The 17,372-nt window shown below is 35.9% G+C and overlaps 1 protein-coding gene across 1 annotated transcript; it reads right to left on the minus strand.

The window, feature by feature from the left end:
- Positions 1-1,170: 1,170 nt before the first annotated feature.
- On the minus strand, positions 1,171-2,039 carry LOC127812752 (uncharacterized). The gene is made up of 3 exons (XM_052353276.1): positions 1,884-2,039; positions 1,708-1,800; positions 1,171-1,434 (listed from the first exon to the last, which is right to left on the minus strand). Exons 1-3 carry the CDS (start codon positions 2,037-2,039, stop codon positions 1,171-1,173), a joined length of 513 nt encoding a protein of 170 aa, XP_052209236.1.
- Positions 2,040-17,372: the final 15,333 nt, after the last annotated feature.

The following is a 17,372-nucleotide window of genomic DNA, read 5'->3' on the forward strand; positions in this document are numbered from 1 at the left end:
GTGCGTCGCCATGCCTCTGCAACTAAGTCTTCCGCAAGTAGAGTGTTATATACGTAAGAAGTGATGGCCAAGGCAGGGGAGTCGATAGTGAGGCAGTGCATTGACTATAAATAGGGAAGCAATTGAGAGGAGAAAGGGAAGTAAGTAATGGCCGAGAGAGGGCAGAGAGCAAATGGAAAGATTGAGAGAGAGTTGGAGCCGAGGAAGGCTAGCTAGAGGCAACGAGATTGGCGGTGAGATGGTAGTCGGTTGGTTGGTGGTTGGTGGCCAAGATGAGGGCCGAAAGTGGCCGCAACAATAACTACAAGAAACAAGATTTTTAGTGGAGGCCAAGACCGTCACTAAAAGCATAAAAACTCGTCACTAAAAGTTTTAGTGGCCGCTAAGTTGGTCGTCACAAGCTGTCACTAAAAAGTCTGTCACAAATAGTATTAGTGGCAATTATTGGCTGGTTGTCACTAAAAATACCATTTAGTGGCGACCGAATGTGACGGTCACAAAAAAATTTTTAGTGACAACCATAGTCCTCTGCCACTAATGTCATTTTTTGTTACGGTCTTGGCCGTCACAAATACTGACTCTTCAGTGACGGCCACCATTGTCACAGGTAATGAATTTTTTGTGACGACTTTGCTAGTTGTTACAAATGGTAAGATTTTAGTGATAGTGTTGGCTGCCACAAAATGAGCGTTTTTTAATGACCACATTATATTGGTTGCCACAAAAAGTGTTTGACATATACTTTTAGTGAGAGTCATGGCTGCCACAAAAAAAGACATTTTTAGTGACCACTTTTTGTTGACTGTCACAAAAAGTGATTTTTATAAAATTTTCTCACAACCCATTTCTTGTTTTTCTATATTTTAAACCCTATTAATTTAATACATTGTATCCAAAATAAACACCATTCTAATCATTAAGAAACTTTAGAAAATAACTCTAGTCAATTAATAATTAACTAGCACTTTACATTTACATTGTCATCAAAAAAAGATATCTAGCAATTTACAATCACATTGTCATCAAAAAAAGACATTGGGCACTTTACATCAAAAAAAGACATCAAACAATTAAGTCTAGTCAATTGTTATTTCTAATTCGTCCTGCCCTAACATCTTCCATAAAAGCTTCAAAAATTGATTGCCTTTCTTTGACTTGGTCCAATTTTGTCTACAACGCTTCATTTTTCTCTTTCAAAAGTTGCATTTCATTTTTCAAACCAGTATTATGTTGTCGCATTTTTTCTAGTTCTGTAACAAGCTCATGACAAGATGGAATCTTTCCAAGGACAGAAGAAGGAGTTGGTCCGAATCCATACCCACGAACACATCCATGTCTTTCTCTTCCCATTACTTCAGAAAAAATTTCATTTTCATCAATAGCTTGAGAAGGTTCTTCCTCAACTCTTTGGGTTACTAAAGATTGAATTTTGTCCTAAAATTTGATAATAAATAAAGTAGATATGTTATAACATAATACTAAAATATATATCACAATATCAACATAAACTGTTTAAAATAAAATTTACCACTATTTCTTTTGATGTGGAATCAACCATTGACCCATCTTTTTTCTTATGTGTCACCTTGAACATTTCCCATGCAGACGGTTCGTGTCCTAATATTTCAGCCTATATTAAATAGACAAGTTAATCAACAAAAAAAAAAAATGTCAATGAGAAAGATGTATAAATGATTTAAATTATACCTGTTCAGCTCTCACTCGAGCAAAACTTCTAGTGCCTGTAGTTTTAGTCATTGTTTGTTTTGACCGATTAGACTTATTACGAGCACAAGAAACCTATATGTAAGACCAAATACAATAATCATGTTTTAAATAATTAAAGTAACTTGTGCATAAAAAAAGTAAAGGGTATAGAATACCTGAAACTCATGTGAGCTCAACCAACTGACAAATTGTCTCCATTGTCCTTGGTCGATTGTTGTTGGAGCAAACTTAATTCGATCATCATCATTGTCATATGCATCATAATAGTCAGCCTTCAACTTATATCTATGGTTTGCAAAAGCCCTTCCCATCTTTCTAAAGATCCAATTTTTTCTTACTTCGTTTTCATCAAATTCAAATGGAAATTTTTGAATTCCAATGGCAATTTTTGACCATAATTATTGAATTCCAATGGCAATTTTTGACCAGGAGCCAAAGATGTTAGTATTTTATTCTTTGTTTTCCCTCGACCTATTTTTCTTGCATTAGATGATGATGATCCTATACAATAAATATATGATAAATAAAAACTAATAATTATTTTATCATTTTATAGCTGAGAAAACCAAACTATTAAAACATAGATAATTATTTCTTACCAGCGCAACTTTGTCTTGTAGATGGATCAAAATTAGGTGGTGTGACGAGAGTTTGTTTGTTGGTTTCAGCTATACCCTCCATTGGCTACAACATAGACTTATATATAGAAAGTGACTAAAGAAAAAAGAAACACTGAAATACACTAAGCTTTAGAAAAATAGAGGAAAAAAAAAAGAAACATATCAAAACTAAGCAAGCAAGACATATACAATCAATCATCATCACTTAAAACTGGTTTTTGTTTCCTTCTTCCTTTAGTCTTTCTCTTTCCCTTAACTGAAGGATACATTCTTTTCCTTCATTGTCTTGATGTCCCTTCTTCAAATGCAATCTCTAGCGGAATGTCACTTCTATGGCATGAAAACTCACAGTCATTTAGATCCGCATCTTGGGTTGAACATTGGTAAATGTTTGATAGATCATTTTGTTGAAATGATTCATCACTAGTGGCTTCATAGGCATCCATATCATAAAAGTTTTGAGGTTGTGATTGTTGAATAACATACCAATTAGGTTCCCCCATTTCCCTTACATAAAACACCTGTTCAGCTTGGCAAGCAAGTATAAATGGTTCATTAGTCTGCAATGATCTATCAAAATTTAAGGAAGTGAACCCGTAATTATCTGTCTTGATTCCTCTTCCTTTATTGCATACATCTCTCCAGTCACACTTGAATAGTACTACTCGTAAACCACCAAGATATTGCAATTCGATAATATTCATTAACATGCCATAGTAATCGACATTACCAAGGATTGGGTTACCATCTCTCGCAGTTGCAAAACTATTAGTTTCCCCTCTCACGAAAACTCCACTATTTTGAGTTTTCAATTCTTTCTCTCGATCTCGGGTGTGGAACCGAAAACCATTAACAATGTAGCCTTTGTATGACAATGCACTATGATTTGGCCCTCGAGTAAGTGATAACAAATGATTGGTGACTGTGTCATTTTCTAAATTATACATTTGTGTCACCTATCCATTTAAAGGGAAATGAGTTAAATAACAATATAGTTAAAATGAATGGCATTGAACATCTAACCACAAAACCTTTAAGACACAGTTTATATATATATATATATAACATAAATACAGAACTTAAAGATCATGTCTAGAAATTAATATATTGAATCACCCATAATTGTTCCTTTACTTTTGCGATTACAAATACTGCTACAGAACAAAGATTTCTACTATGGTTAAAGTCACAGTAATCAGACCTCCCTGTGTAAAGGCAAACCTATGTTACAGTAATTGAAAACTATGCATAACAAAAGTTAGAAATAGAACATTAAAGGTCGTAGAAAGTACCTCAGTTCAGTTTTGGAATGCGCAACATCAGTTTGAATTGAGGCATGCAGAATTGTAATTAACTGGCTCTCATCTATACTATAAATCGCATGACCACATATACATCTGATTTGCCGACGTTTTGTCACCAAAATGAGGTAATACGACTCCAAAAATTTAATACAACCTACAAGATTAATGAAACCTCAAAATTATGGGCCAAAAGAAGAAGACCCCAAACTAACGCATGAAGTCAAATTATAAGCAGCATTAATTGTCACTAATTAATCTTTGGATAAAATTTATAATCCAGTCAGTTTATAGCAATTCTAAGCATGTTTGGTTGCTTTTACATACTTCAACCTCTTCTGATTTATTATTTTTTATTAATTTTATTTTCCAAATGAGTTCTTCTAACAAGTATATTGTTTCTGCTGGAGAAGGAGATTCAAAACTGATTTATTATTACAAGTATATTGTTTATGCTGGAGAAGGAGATTCAAAACTGATTTATTATTACAAGTATATTGTTTATGTGCAATCAACAGAGAAGAGAGATACCTACTAGAGATGGAGACAAGGCGGCGTTAAGGCAGCGAAGGCCGCAACAGCGACAACATTGAGGCTGCGACGGAGCTAAAATCGAAGACGAAGAAGGAGAGGGAAATGGAAACAGAGATGGAGACGGAGACGGTTGCGGCAGTCAGGCGGCGGAGAAAGAGATGGGACATGAGAGATGAGGGAGGGAGATGGAGGGAAATGAAAAAGGGGCGAGAGAGAGAGACGAGGGAGGGAGATAAAAGGAAAATAAAATAAAAGTTTTTAAGAATATTTTTAAAAATATATATATAACTTTTGTTTATATTTTACAGGAAAAGAAAAATAAATAAAATATATATTTTTTTGTAAATTTTATAATAGTAAAAAATATAATATTGAAATAAAAATTGGTTTTAATTATTAATTATATTTATATTTTAAGAATATAGAAGTATATTTTTTAAAAATAAGTATATTATTAATTATTAATTATAAAAGTATATTGGAAGAAAAATGTTATTAAGAATGAAACTATTTTTTATTAATTATTAATTATATATTTTATATTTTATGTCATATTTTATGCCACAAATAAGTGTATATTCCAATTTACATAGAAACTTTTAGTGGCCACCATGTTTGATTGCCACAAATAAGTATATTTTTAGTAGCCGCCAGCTTTGGTCGTCACAAATAATGTGCTTTTAGTTGGTAAGCCATATCTCAAGCTTTTAGTGGCCGCCATGGCTTGCCCGTCACAAATAGTTATCCTTTAGTGGCCGCCCCCGCTGACCTTCACAAATAGCATAAAAGCCCACCCACTTTTAGTGGCCTCCACAACCAACCTTCATAAATAAACGTTGTGTGGATCACCTTTAGTGGCGGCCACTATTGGCCATCACAACTAATCATGTTCTATTATGCCCACCATCCCAACGTTTTATTAGCGGCCGCCATGGCTATTTGTCACAAATAATTTATCTTTAGTGGCCGCCACTCGCGCTTGTCACAAATAGTTATCTTTAGTAATACACCAGTACCGACAGTCATAAATAATAGTTGTGTGGAGCACCTTTAGTGGCGGCCACTAGTGGCTGTCACAAATAATCATGTTGTGTGGAGCACCTTTAGTGGCGGCCACTATTGGCCGTCACAAATAATCATGTTTCATAAATAATGGTTGTGTGAAGCACCTTTAGTGGTGGCCACTATTGGCCATCACAAATAATCATGTTCTATTACAAAGTACTGCCATGTGGTAATGGTATAAATAATCCACTTTTAGTGGCGGCCAGTGATGGCCATTATAAATAACCATCTTCTAGTGACCACAACATGTGGCCGTCACAAATAAAGGGCTTTTAGTGGCCAATTTTTTTGACCGCTACTAAAGATGTCTTTCTAGTGACAAATGGCACCGGCCGCCACTAATAGTTTTATTTGTGACGAATTTTTTCTACCCGCCACTAAAAGTCACTTTTCTTGTAGTGAATCAAGCAACAACCATGGCCACAAGTTGTGGACATGGTAGCGTGGTAATGGGCGATGGTAGCAACGATGGTCCAGCAAGGCTAGTGGAGGCCTAGGAGGCGGTGGTCGGCGGGTTGGTGCTCATGGTTGTTCGAGCGCAAGAGAAGTAGGGAAGAAGAAGGAGAAGAAAAAAAAAAAGAAAAGAAAAATGAAGAAAATAGGAAAAAAAATAGAGAAAATAGTCAAAAAATTCCAAAAAGTTCTAGGAATTAATTTTGGGGCTAGAGAAGTGTGCCGTAGTCGGGAAATTATCTAGGTATACTTTTCGAGGTCAAGGCACACATACTGAGGAAGCTTGAGAGGCTAAGTGAAGGTGAGTGATTTTTTCCTCAAAACTTATACGTGTTATGTTTTACCTAAGTTGAGCATGATATTCTTGAAAGTTCCCAAATTATTTGTACTTTATGCACATATTGTCATATTTGTACATGTTTTACTGCATCGATGGTCGTGATTATTTCACATAACATGATATTGTTGGCATATTGATATTTATGTAGGGGATGGGATGTCGCCTTGATAGTGTAGCCGTAATTCCCCGAGGGTATTGCCGAAATAATGTATAGAAGTGTTCTATTACCTTGTGTGCATGCCGGGATAATTATCTAGGATTTTGTGCCAAGCTAGATGGCTAGGAAAGTTACACTAGGGTATGTTTGTTTATATCTTTGCATCATGCATTCATGTAACTATTTTTAAACCCTCACTAGAAGGTTCATCTTCTAATTAGGCTATGCCCCTGGAACATTCAAACGTTCCAGTTGGGACTTGCAATTGAGGCAAAGAAATGGTTGAGATGTAAAAACACAAGGTGATGTGTCTAATGGGATTGGCAAGTTGGTCCTGTATTTTGCTTCTTCGTGAAGATTCAGGATATGTTTTGAGTCGTGTTGAGAAACTTATATTCCATTTATCAATAGTCTTATTAAATGTAAGAATGTTATGTATTTCGAATGATGTTTGAGAGATGATCATGTACGACTATTATTTTCATTGTTATTTCGAGGTATCTGTTGATTATATTTGAGGTACACAGTTGTTACATCCAAGAGATGGTTCTCCATGTATTTTTTTTGAAGATATGATGTTTAAACTATGGTACAATTTCCATGTTATGATTAAAGTGAATTCGGTTATGTACTATATCAGGTTTCGATTATTGCTTCCGCATTTGTAATGATATGTGGGGGGATCTTCTTTGGAATACGGTACTTGAGGTGTTAAGAAATGTGTTGTATTTAGAGAATGTATATTTTTATGTTGAGCCCCAACATAGTGACACGCCTTGAGAAGGCAAGGTGTTACAATGGTAGCCTATATTAGGCTGCTATAGGTTTATATGCGAGACTTGGGCTCCAATGCGTGTATCTTATGTGGGCCCCAAGGACCATCTATGTGTGGTTTATTTTATTTTTATGCATTTAAAGGTAATGCACATATTGAACAAAGCATGATACGTTGCTAATGGGCATGAAACGCATGGGGTGTTGGGAAAGCTCTATCCTTATCCTGTTATCTTTGTTCTATTATGCTTCTTGAGCCTTACGGCTCACGTTTTCTTATGTCATTCCAAGTAAGGGCTACACAGTACTCAAGGTGGTGTTTAGACATGTATAGAGCGGTCTCGACATAAGGTCCTGGTGGTGTCTTCTTACTGCAGATGTTGTAATAAGGTAACATGTTAGCTTCAATGTTGCTTAATGTAATCGATTGTGATGTATGCTTAAGAATGTGTTAAGTGATTGATGAGATAATAGCAAAGCTTTGATGCCAGGAGTGAGTATGCTAGCTTTTGTATTTTCATTAAGACTCTGGCAGGTGTTGATTATTTTAACACTTTTCGTTGAATTCCTTAGTCGGGGTTTCCAAGGAAGAGGTCTCTATGAGTTTTTGGTAGTCATGCTGGCATTGCGTCCCCGGGAAAAAAATATATAAATATTAGTTATAAAAATGGGAACATTACAGATAAGATAAGGTTAGATATGGGGAATCAAATCTAATGGGTGAGGTTTGATGATATCCAATCAACGATTGTGATGCAAGTTCGCATAACGAGGTCAGACTTGTGGATAAGATAGGGTTAGATATGGGGAATCAAATCCAAGGGGTGAGGTTTGATGATATTCAATCAATGGATGTGATGCAAGTTTGCATGCATAACGAGGTGAGACTTGTGGATAAGATAGGGTTAGATATGGGGAATCAAATCTAAGGGGTGAGGTTTGATGATATTCAATCAACGATTGTAATGCAAGTTCGTAGAACAAGGTGATATTTGGGGATAAGATATATCCTATAACTAAAAATTGTAGCACTCAGTATTTGCAAAAAATCATTGAAAAAGATATACCTTTTAACTATAATGAATTTCAATCTTGGAGGTCCCTCAAATTATTCTACTTTTTCAGCATCGTTGTCCGAAAGTGATAATGACAGTGAAGTAAAACTTACGAATCACCTAGCAACAATTGATGCCCAAATTGAAGCTGCTAGTCTTTTATATAACAATAACATCCTTCTCGCACACCTGCTCAATCAACAACAACACCAATCGATACATGGAGGCTCGGTACCTGGCCATATAATCATTCATCAAGATTGGGAGGCCGCTGATGAAAGACTATTCAACGACTACTTTGTTGAGAACCCACGTTATGGTGAAGGGATGTTTCGCCATCACAGCTCATAACAGCTACTTTGTCCAAAAAATGGATGCTCTAGGAAGACTCAGTTTGTCCTCGATTCAAAAGATAACTGTTGTATTTCAAATGTTAGCATATGGTGTCGAAGCAAATGCAACTGATGAGTACATCAAAATTGGGAAGTCCACTATTATTAAAAGTATGAAGAAATTTTGTTATGCTGTTGTGGAGGTATTTGGGGGTCGATATCTGAGATCACCAAACGCTGACGATATTGCGAGGTTGCTCTATGTTGGTAGACAATGTGGTTTTTCCTAGAATGTTGGGTAGTTTGGATTGTATGCACTGGAAGTGAAAAAATTGTCCAACCGCTTAGGCCGGCCAATATGTAGGCAGAAATGGATCTCTAACAATTATTCTCGAGACTGTATCATATTACAATCTTTGGATATGTCACGCACACTTCGGTATGCCAGGTTCAAATAATGACATCAATGTTTTGGAGGCCTCTCATCTGTTTGCCAACCTAGCTGAAGGTATTGCTCCTCTCGCTAATTATGTCATACAAGGAAAGAATATTCATGAGTCACGTGGTCCAAAGAAAAAATATTTTGCAATGAAACAAGAGAGTTGTAGAAAATATATAGAATGGGCATTTGGGGTTCTACAATCTTGGTTTGCAATAGTTACAGGATCATCACGCTTTTGGCAAAAAAATATCTTACACGATATAATAACTGCGTGCATTATTATGCACAACATGATTATCAAGGATGGACATGATGTTGAGGAGCCAATTCGAGATTGGGTAGAAGCACCAAGTCCAGACATTGAGATGAATTCCTCGCTCGACACCGAAAAATCAAAGATAAAGAGGCTCACATTGCACTTTGAAATGAATTGATTAAATATTTGTGGGAGGAGTATACTAATTCTGAGAATTAAATGTCAACTCTTAATTGCATTTTTTGTTTGTAATGTTTTTTTGTTAAATAATCCCTTTCAAATCTTGTCGTGTTAAATTATAACTCATGTAGATTGCGATATTATATATAATATTGTATTTAATTTGTTAAATAAATCTAGTATTTTTTGTAAATACGTATAATTTTTTTTACATATTTAAGTTGCAATTACGTAAATAATTAAATAATTTTTTGAAAAAAATTAATTGTTATGAATTAAAGAAATAAGGAAATACAAATAATACTATTCATTTTGTGTAAATTTTGATATAATGGATTGGAGATGACTTGATAGGATAGTGTGAAAATTGCACCATTTTAAAGTTTTGGATTCGAGATAGTCTTAGGGGTTTTGGGGGGAAGGGGGGTTCGGCCATGGTCCTGCCTCTTTTACTTAGGGTGTGTTTGATGGCATTTAGTTGGAAAGGAAAATATTTTCCAACTTACATGGAAAATAAAAACCATCTCCTCTCTAGATGAAATTTTTCATGAAAAATAGGAAAAAATACGCTTTAATGATTGTACAATGGAATTCAATTCCATAGAAAATATAGTATGTCAAACACCAAATATGGAATTTAATTCTTTGGATGTGACATTTTCCATGTATTTTTCAAGCTATCAAACACATCCTTAGTTTTTTTTAATATTTAATAATGAAATAAAAATAATCTAATTTATAAAAATAATATTAATAATTATTTAATTGATAAAAATAATATAATTCAAGATTGTAATAGCTGGAAAAATAATTTAAATTATGATAATTATTAAATAATTTAAATAATAATTTATTGTAATAATCTAAAATGTGATAATAAAATAATTTAAATTATTGCATTTCAAATTAATGATGATTAAAAATTTAATTATATTATAAATCTAATAAATTAGTTTCATATATAATTTTTTAATATATCTTATTACCAATAAATAATTAATGCTCAATTATAATAGTTTAATAATTATATTTGTGCATTTACGAAAAAATATAATTATATTAAGAGTTGCATATATAATGTTAGTTAAATCTTAATTTTTTTTTTTATTATTTCATGATTAGAAATAAAAATTCTAGTCAATAATAATGAGAAAAAAAAATTTTAACGACGATTAATTTAGGCTATCGTTAAAATTTATCTTTTAATAACGAGATTTATATTTAGTCATTACTAATACTATATTAACAACCAAAATTAAAGTCGTCGTTAGTTTTTTATCGTTAATGCCTTTTTTTTTTATAATGGTAGGTCGGGGTTGGTTTTATGATGAAAATGCGGTCAAATCTAAGAATGAATGGTCGTATTTTACACAATTGATGATGCCCAAAAATGCACTTGGAAGAGAGAGAGGGGTGGGGGGGGGGGGGGGGGGGAGGGAGAAGAACTAGAAGAGGAGGGGTATTGAGGGGCTATTTGTTATAGTATTTTTTTAAAATAATTTATTGTTAAATAAAAGGTATAATAATTTATAAAAACAATAATATTATATACAACATATAATTAAATCTTAATAATTCTTTTTCTATTATTTCATTGTTCGAATTAAAAATTTTAATCAATAATGACAAGAAAGTGGTATATTAACGATGAATTATTTAGTTTATCGTAAAAATTTATCTTATAACGAAGGGAATTATATATATTTAATCATTAATAATATTACATTAACCACTAAATTTATTGTCGTTAGTCTTTTATCATTAACGTCTCTTTATTATTTTGTACTACAAGTCATAATTTAAAAATATAAAAGATTATTATGGATTAATAATTATAAGGGAGAAGAATGCAAACAGAGTGAGATTAAGTTAAGGTCATTATATTTAGTGTGTTCTATTTTATAGAGTCGGAAGAAATTTTTTTGGATTTAGTTTACATTTATATATATTTAATTTTGGATTTTATATTTTATATAATTTTATATTTTACATTTTTTCGTATTAATTAAGTACCGAATAGATGTATTACACAATGAAGATATATTATTGAATGAATAAATGTATTATTAATTAAGGTCGTGCTTGATGTATTCTAAATGCTAACTCAGAGTAAATTATTATTATAGAAGAAAACAATGAACACAGTAACAATAGTACAAATGAGCGTTAGTCTTACTTAAAATTTAATACTTTATTATATAAGGAAAAAGAAGAATTTTATTCTGATGTTCACCAATAATTAATTAGTGAATATAAAACGTGACAATGTTTGATCAAAACGAATGTATTTGTTGTGCCCCAATAATCGGAAGGGAGAAGTCTAAGCATTGCGGGGAAGGAACCCTTCAGAAGCTGCTGGGGAAGGACCTTCGTAAGGTTTTGGAAGCGGCTGGAGAAGGTTCCTTCAGAAGATCTCTTCAGAAGCCACATTCGGAAGCTGCAGGGGAAGGACCTTCGGAAGCTACTGGGGAAGTTTCCTTCGGAAGCCTTATTCAAAAGGAATCTTTCAGAAAGGCCACGTGTATTCCCTGCTCGATCCCTATAAAAGGCCAAGTTCAACTCTTAGAAAAGGATCTGGACATCGGTATTTCTCTCCCACTTTCCTTTCGAAATTTAGTCTTCTTTTCCATTCCTCGTGATTATTTTCCTTCTGTTACTGACTTGAGTATCGGAGGATCTTCGCGAGAGGAAAATCTCGCAAGCCTTCTAATCCTTGTTTGTCCACTACAATTCCTTCGGAAGCATCACTCCAGTTCCTCCGGAAGCCTCATTCTGAAGGGAGTCTATGGAAGTAATCTTCTGAAGCAGGCTTTGAAAGTAGTATTAAGGATCCCTTCGGAAGCCTATCCCGAGCCACCCTTCGGAAGCCTATCCAGAGCCACCGTTCGGAAGCCTAGTGCGAGCCACACTTCAAAAGTCTATCCCGAGCCACCCTTCGAAAGCCTATTTTGAGCCATCCTTCAGAAGGAACCCTTTGGAAGCGTCCTTCGAAAGGAACCCTTCGGAAGCCCCCCTTAGTTTTGCAGCCAAATCTTCGATCGAGTCCCGAGGTTGACGGCATCCACGTGCATCCCACTCCTAAAAATTCTAATTGTTGTATTTTGACAACAACAATTTGGTGTCGTCTATGGGAAACGTAGCAAAAAGCCAATCTTAACGCAAGATGTTGAATGGGACCAAATCAGCTAATTCGATGAACACGCATAACTGTACCTGAAGCAATGCTTGTACTAGGACATAAGACACAAGAGGCCCCAATCAGGTGCACCCTACGGTGCCAGAATTACCAAAAGATCACCCTGACAATGAAGTGCATTCAAAAAACTTTCCTACGCTCGAGGGCAACCAGACCACTGAACTGGGGGGCATGGAACGTTCAGAGTAGGAAAAAGTACACGTAGTTGGATTAAGGAGGCATGCGACAGAAAGAGGGAAGCAAATCCCGCATGTAGCAACCGCTAGTCAGGAACAACACTCATTTGGACAGTCTTCAATTCCAAATAAAGACCTTGTGGAAACTTTAGTACCTACTAAGCCTTCTGGGATAGCCCCACCCACGGTCCTACTATCAGATTATGAACAACTATAGAAAAATTTTCAGGAACTAAAACAGCAAAATGATGAACTCAAGATAAACAATGAGAAGAATATGAGAAGACTATAGGGAATCACTGCTTTGCTGCGTGAACTAATTCGCCACATGAGATAAGCCGATAAGGGGGGAGAGCACCGAAGATCCCTAGAAACCTTTCCAAGGACCACACAGTAGAGGGAAAGAGTAAAAACTCCATGACCGAATGACCAAGTCCTAGAAATGACAGACTTGAGAAAGGAACGTGATAGGAGGACAGGGAAAGCTCCCATGTATAAAGAGACAGCGGGAAACACCTACTCACGAGCTCCTTATATCCCACATCCTCGCAAAAACGAAGCAAAACAGGAAACACTCAAGGCGTCTGACATTGAGCGCCTCATAGAAGAGGTGCTAGAGCAGAAGCAGGTAATGATGACACCAAAGGAAATGCCCCCAAAGGGGTTTCCTTTATCTGAAGAACTCCAAAGGCAACCAGTGCAACAAAGGTTCAAGCTACCGCAGCTTTCGGTATACTCGGGAAAGGAGGACCCAGAGAAGCATCTACAACACTTTGTCGTAGTGGCCGTGTTACATGGGTGGAATGAGGTCACTAAGTGCAGAGCCTTCCCACTCTCCCTAGTAGGACAGGTGTAACGACCCTAAAGTGGGTCTAGGTGTTTTAATACTTGACGTCAGTGTTTTTGCAATTAAAATGTTGGACTAAATATTTTTTAATGCTTAATGTTAATTTCCTTGGTGGCACACAAATAATTTAGATTACATAATTTTATTTTATGGTGCATGGAATCAGAAATTTAAGTGAAAGGGCCTCAATTAAATAGTTAATGAGATGTCTAACCCAAGTAGAAAATTAAGCCTGGTGGGCTTGGAATATATGTATATGGGATATATGTGATTTGGGCTTAGACCCATGGTGAGAAATAATTTGGAAATAATGGGCTTGATGGTGTAATAAGAAAATGGGGAAAAGAAAATAAATTAAGTAGCATTCATCACTCAAGCCCCTAGATATTTTTGTTTGTAATATGAAATAGGGTTATTTCAGTAAATTCTGGAGCTGGCATGCAAACCTGTACGCGCTCCTTTTTCCCAACAGCCTCTGTGCACAAATATCCTATTTTAGTGCAAGGTGTATCCCTTCTTTTTGAATGCACTGTTCCATTGCTTCTTTAGTCCATCTCCATGCTCTTCTTCTTCTTCTTCACTTTCTCCATCCTATTCCTCACTTCTGTTTGCTGCTATTGTTTACTTCCTGTGCGTGGGTGGAACCTCTCTCTGATTGTGCATTCTCAACAGGCAAGTTCTCTTACCCATTTTTATTCCAATGCAAGTTCTTCTGCACTTCCACGTTATCTTTCAGTGCGAGCTCTCTCTTAGATATATTCTATATTGCAATGCAAGCTTCCTTGATTTGCAAATTGTTGCTTATTGTGTCACCTCGCTGTTAGTGTTTTCCACTGTCTATTTTGTGTATAAAGTTCCTAGTTGTTGTGAAGTCCATTTGATGTCTCAAGGGGGGTTTGATTCACCCTAATATTTGTTTAGTGAATGGCTTTTCTTCTTACTTACAACTGGGTTTTGTTTAGCTCGTTGCTCCCTGTTCAGGCATTTATATATGTACATGTTGCATCACTTTTGGAAGCTCTCACCCATAGCTGAATGTAAAATGCTAAGTCACCATTAAATGATTTCATTAAGGTATTTGGAGCAAACAGCAAAAGCCTCAACTGAAAATATATATATACTATTTGCCTATGTATAAGACCCACTTGTAAATACATATATACAACATGCGTAATGAGCTGATATCCCTCAGAGATTTGTAAAGCTTATTAGAACATGCCCTGCCTAGCTAATCCACTATATACTTATGCTTAACAGTTGTTCGAATGCCCCTGCTTTATTCTGCAAACCCAGTTATATATATATATATATTCATGTTCAGCTTCATTGACGTTCTAACGAGCTCGTTCTAGTTCTTTCCGCGAGCTCGTTCCAGCTCTTTTCCGCGAGCTCACACCTATATGCTCCCTGACCATAAGCGTAATCACGAGCTCGTTCCCACGATCTCATTCCTCAAGCTCATGGCCGCGAGCTCTTGCCGCGCGCCTGACCAGAAGCTCATCCAGTGAGCTCTTGCTCAACCCCTTGACTGCGAGCTCATTTGACCTCGAGCTCATTCGCTTGTCCTTCCCGCGAGCTCTCTTGAGCTCTAATACATAAATGTAAATAAGGAAGTACTCCCTATTTGGATTCAATAAAAATATCAAAAAAATCAAAATCCATAAAAATAAAAAGATAGAATTTTGGTTTTAGTACAAATTCACGAATTTGCAATTTTACCACCATCGAAATACATAGTTTTCGTTTCTTGAAAAATTCATTAAAAATCATTTTTACAACAATAAATGCTAGTTATCAAATTACCGGGAGTTAGTTTTTCAAAATGAAGACATTTTCAAAATATGTTCTATTTGGTCCATTGCCTTAGAAAAATTTCAGGTTTACGTTTGGTCAGAAATTTCGCGTGGTGTGGTCATTCGATTACATGGGGTCTAATAATGAATTTGAGCTATGAGCACGAATGCAAGTAAATGCATACTATTACTGGTTGAATGAAATCACAACAATCATATGGTGGGAAAAATAGTTATTAAATTTATAACACTCCTCAGCTGGTGAATCGATATTTAATATTAAATAGCATCTCTCAAGGAAGTATTCTTGTGTTCTAAAATTACTTCAAGCATTTCTGTGTCATAAATTACATTTTGAATGTGGTCAACGTTATGAAGTAAGATATGTTGAATTTATCTGATGATGGAAAAATACCCGGTATGGGTAAGTAATGTTGAAAGTATGAACATCGCGAAAACAAGAATTTAAATACATGTGGTTGGCAAATGCATACATGATGCATACATGTACATGTTACATATATCTATGTTTTGTGCACCTATTATTTTGCACGGGATGAGGTGACCATAGCCCGGCAGGTTGGCTCCATATTTATTGTGAGGTTTTGTCTATGTGATACACTTTGGCATGTGTTGATTTATGGCTTGCGAGCCTATGAGATTTGATTCTGATATTAAATTTATATGCACATTTTCATAATAGTACATGGTGGCATGATACATTTAACTTGGAATTGATCAAGTCTTAAATTGTGATACTTGTATGCATCAGTCGAGTTCTGGAGCACTCTCTTTGGTGTCACCTTATTCTTGGTTCATGATCATTGTTTATTATCCTAGAACTTGCTGAGCCTTGTGGCTCACTTGATCTTCTTTGCCATTCCAGGTAAAGGGAAAGCTATTGTTGGGGGCGAGTCCAGTAGGACTAAGGCCTAAGGATAGTGGTGTACGAGGACGCGTCCTAACTTGAAGATCCTGTTAGCATTTTGGTGAGACTTGAGATGAAATGAGTCTTATTTTGTTAGTTAACATTCGAGTCTCTTATCTATTATGTATGGTCGTTGAGCCCAAACTCTTGAGCTATTGGAAGTGTAATTGAACTCAAATATAGTTTCCGCTACTAATGAATGAAATGAGTTGTTTATTTAATTGTGGTTTGTTCTATATCATCTCTGTGATGACCTCCTTTCGAATATCCTATGCTAGCGAGAATATTCGAGAGTGGGCCCTTACAATAGGCTCAATAATGGTTCACTGAGTTACTAGTTGGACATGTCCGATCATTTGAACAGCTAAAGAAAGGGTTTTTGGAGGCGTTTGCTGCCTATGTCCCAAAGAAGAAGAGTGCTATGTATTTGATAAGCTTGCAACAAAGGCCAAATGAATCCTTAAAGCGATACATTTAGTGGTTTAGGGCTGCAACGCAAGAGGTAAGGGACCTCCCGATCAGTTTGGCAGCCTCAGCCTTGCTTAATGGAACTGCCTACGTCCCGCTCAGATGATCCCTAGCATTTTCCTAGCCAGACTCAATGGTCAAATTATTTGCCCGAGCCAAACAATTCATCGTTCAAATGGAAATTTTAGAAGCATGGGAAGGGAAAAGAAGAGGAAGGCCGAACGACGTTGGGTCGGACACATCAGTGAAGTTGTCGAGAAAAGAAGTGCCCCCAGAAGACGCAATTCTAGAGCTTTGCTCCCCTCACTAAGCCAAGAGTTGCTATCCTTTCCTCCATTGCACATGGGCAGGGACATGGACTCTTTCTGCAAAATTTCACGAATCCCCAGGGTACACTACAGAATAGTGTCAAGAGTTATGAAACCAGATTGAACAGCTAATCAAAGAAGGGAAATTCAATCGATTCATACTAGATAAACTAAAAAACCATCAAGGCCAGGGGAAAAGGTCCAGGAGAAACAATCAGAGGAGATGTGAAAAGCAAGACCTAGAACACTATGCACCATCAAAGGTATTTCCCTGCTCTATCTGTCAGGGCTAGCTATGAAAGATCTGAACCACAAGACATGGAGGCGCATTCATTGCAAGAGGCACTACCCGACTCCGCTATGAGTTGGAATTATTTTTAAATTTTTCATTGTAATAATATCCCTTAATACATAAAAGA

This window comes from Diospyros lotus, chromosome 11 (genome assembly GCF_014633365.1).
Source record: "Diospyros lotus cultivar Yz01 chromosome 11, ASM1463336v1, whole genome shotgun sequence".
Lineage (NCBI taxonomy): Eukaryota > Viridiplantae > Streptophyta > Magnoliopsida > Ericales > Ebenaceae > Diospyros > Diospyros lotus.

Coding starts and splice junctions, on each gene's coding strand:
- LOC127812752 (XM_052353276.1), bottom strand. CDS start 2,039: ATGGGAAGGGCTTTTGCAAACCATAGATATAAGTTGAAGGCTGACTAT. Junction 1,801..1,883: donor TGAGCTCACATGAGTTTCAG/GTATTCTATACC, acceptor TCTTACATATAG/GTTTCTTGTGCTCGTAATAA. Junction 1,435..1,707: donor CTCGAGTGAGAGCTGAACAG/GTATAATTTAAA, acceptor ATCAAATTTTAG/GACAAAATTCAATCTTTAGT.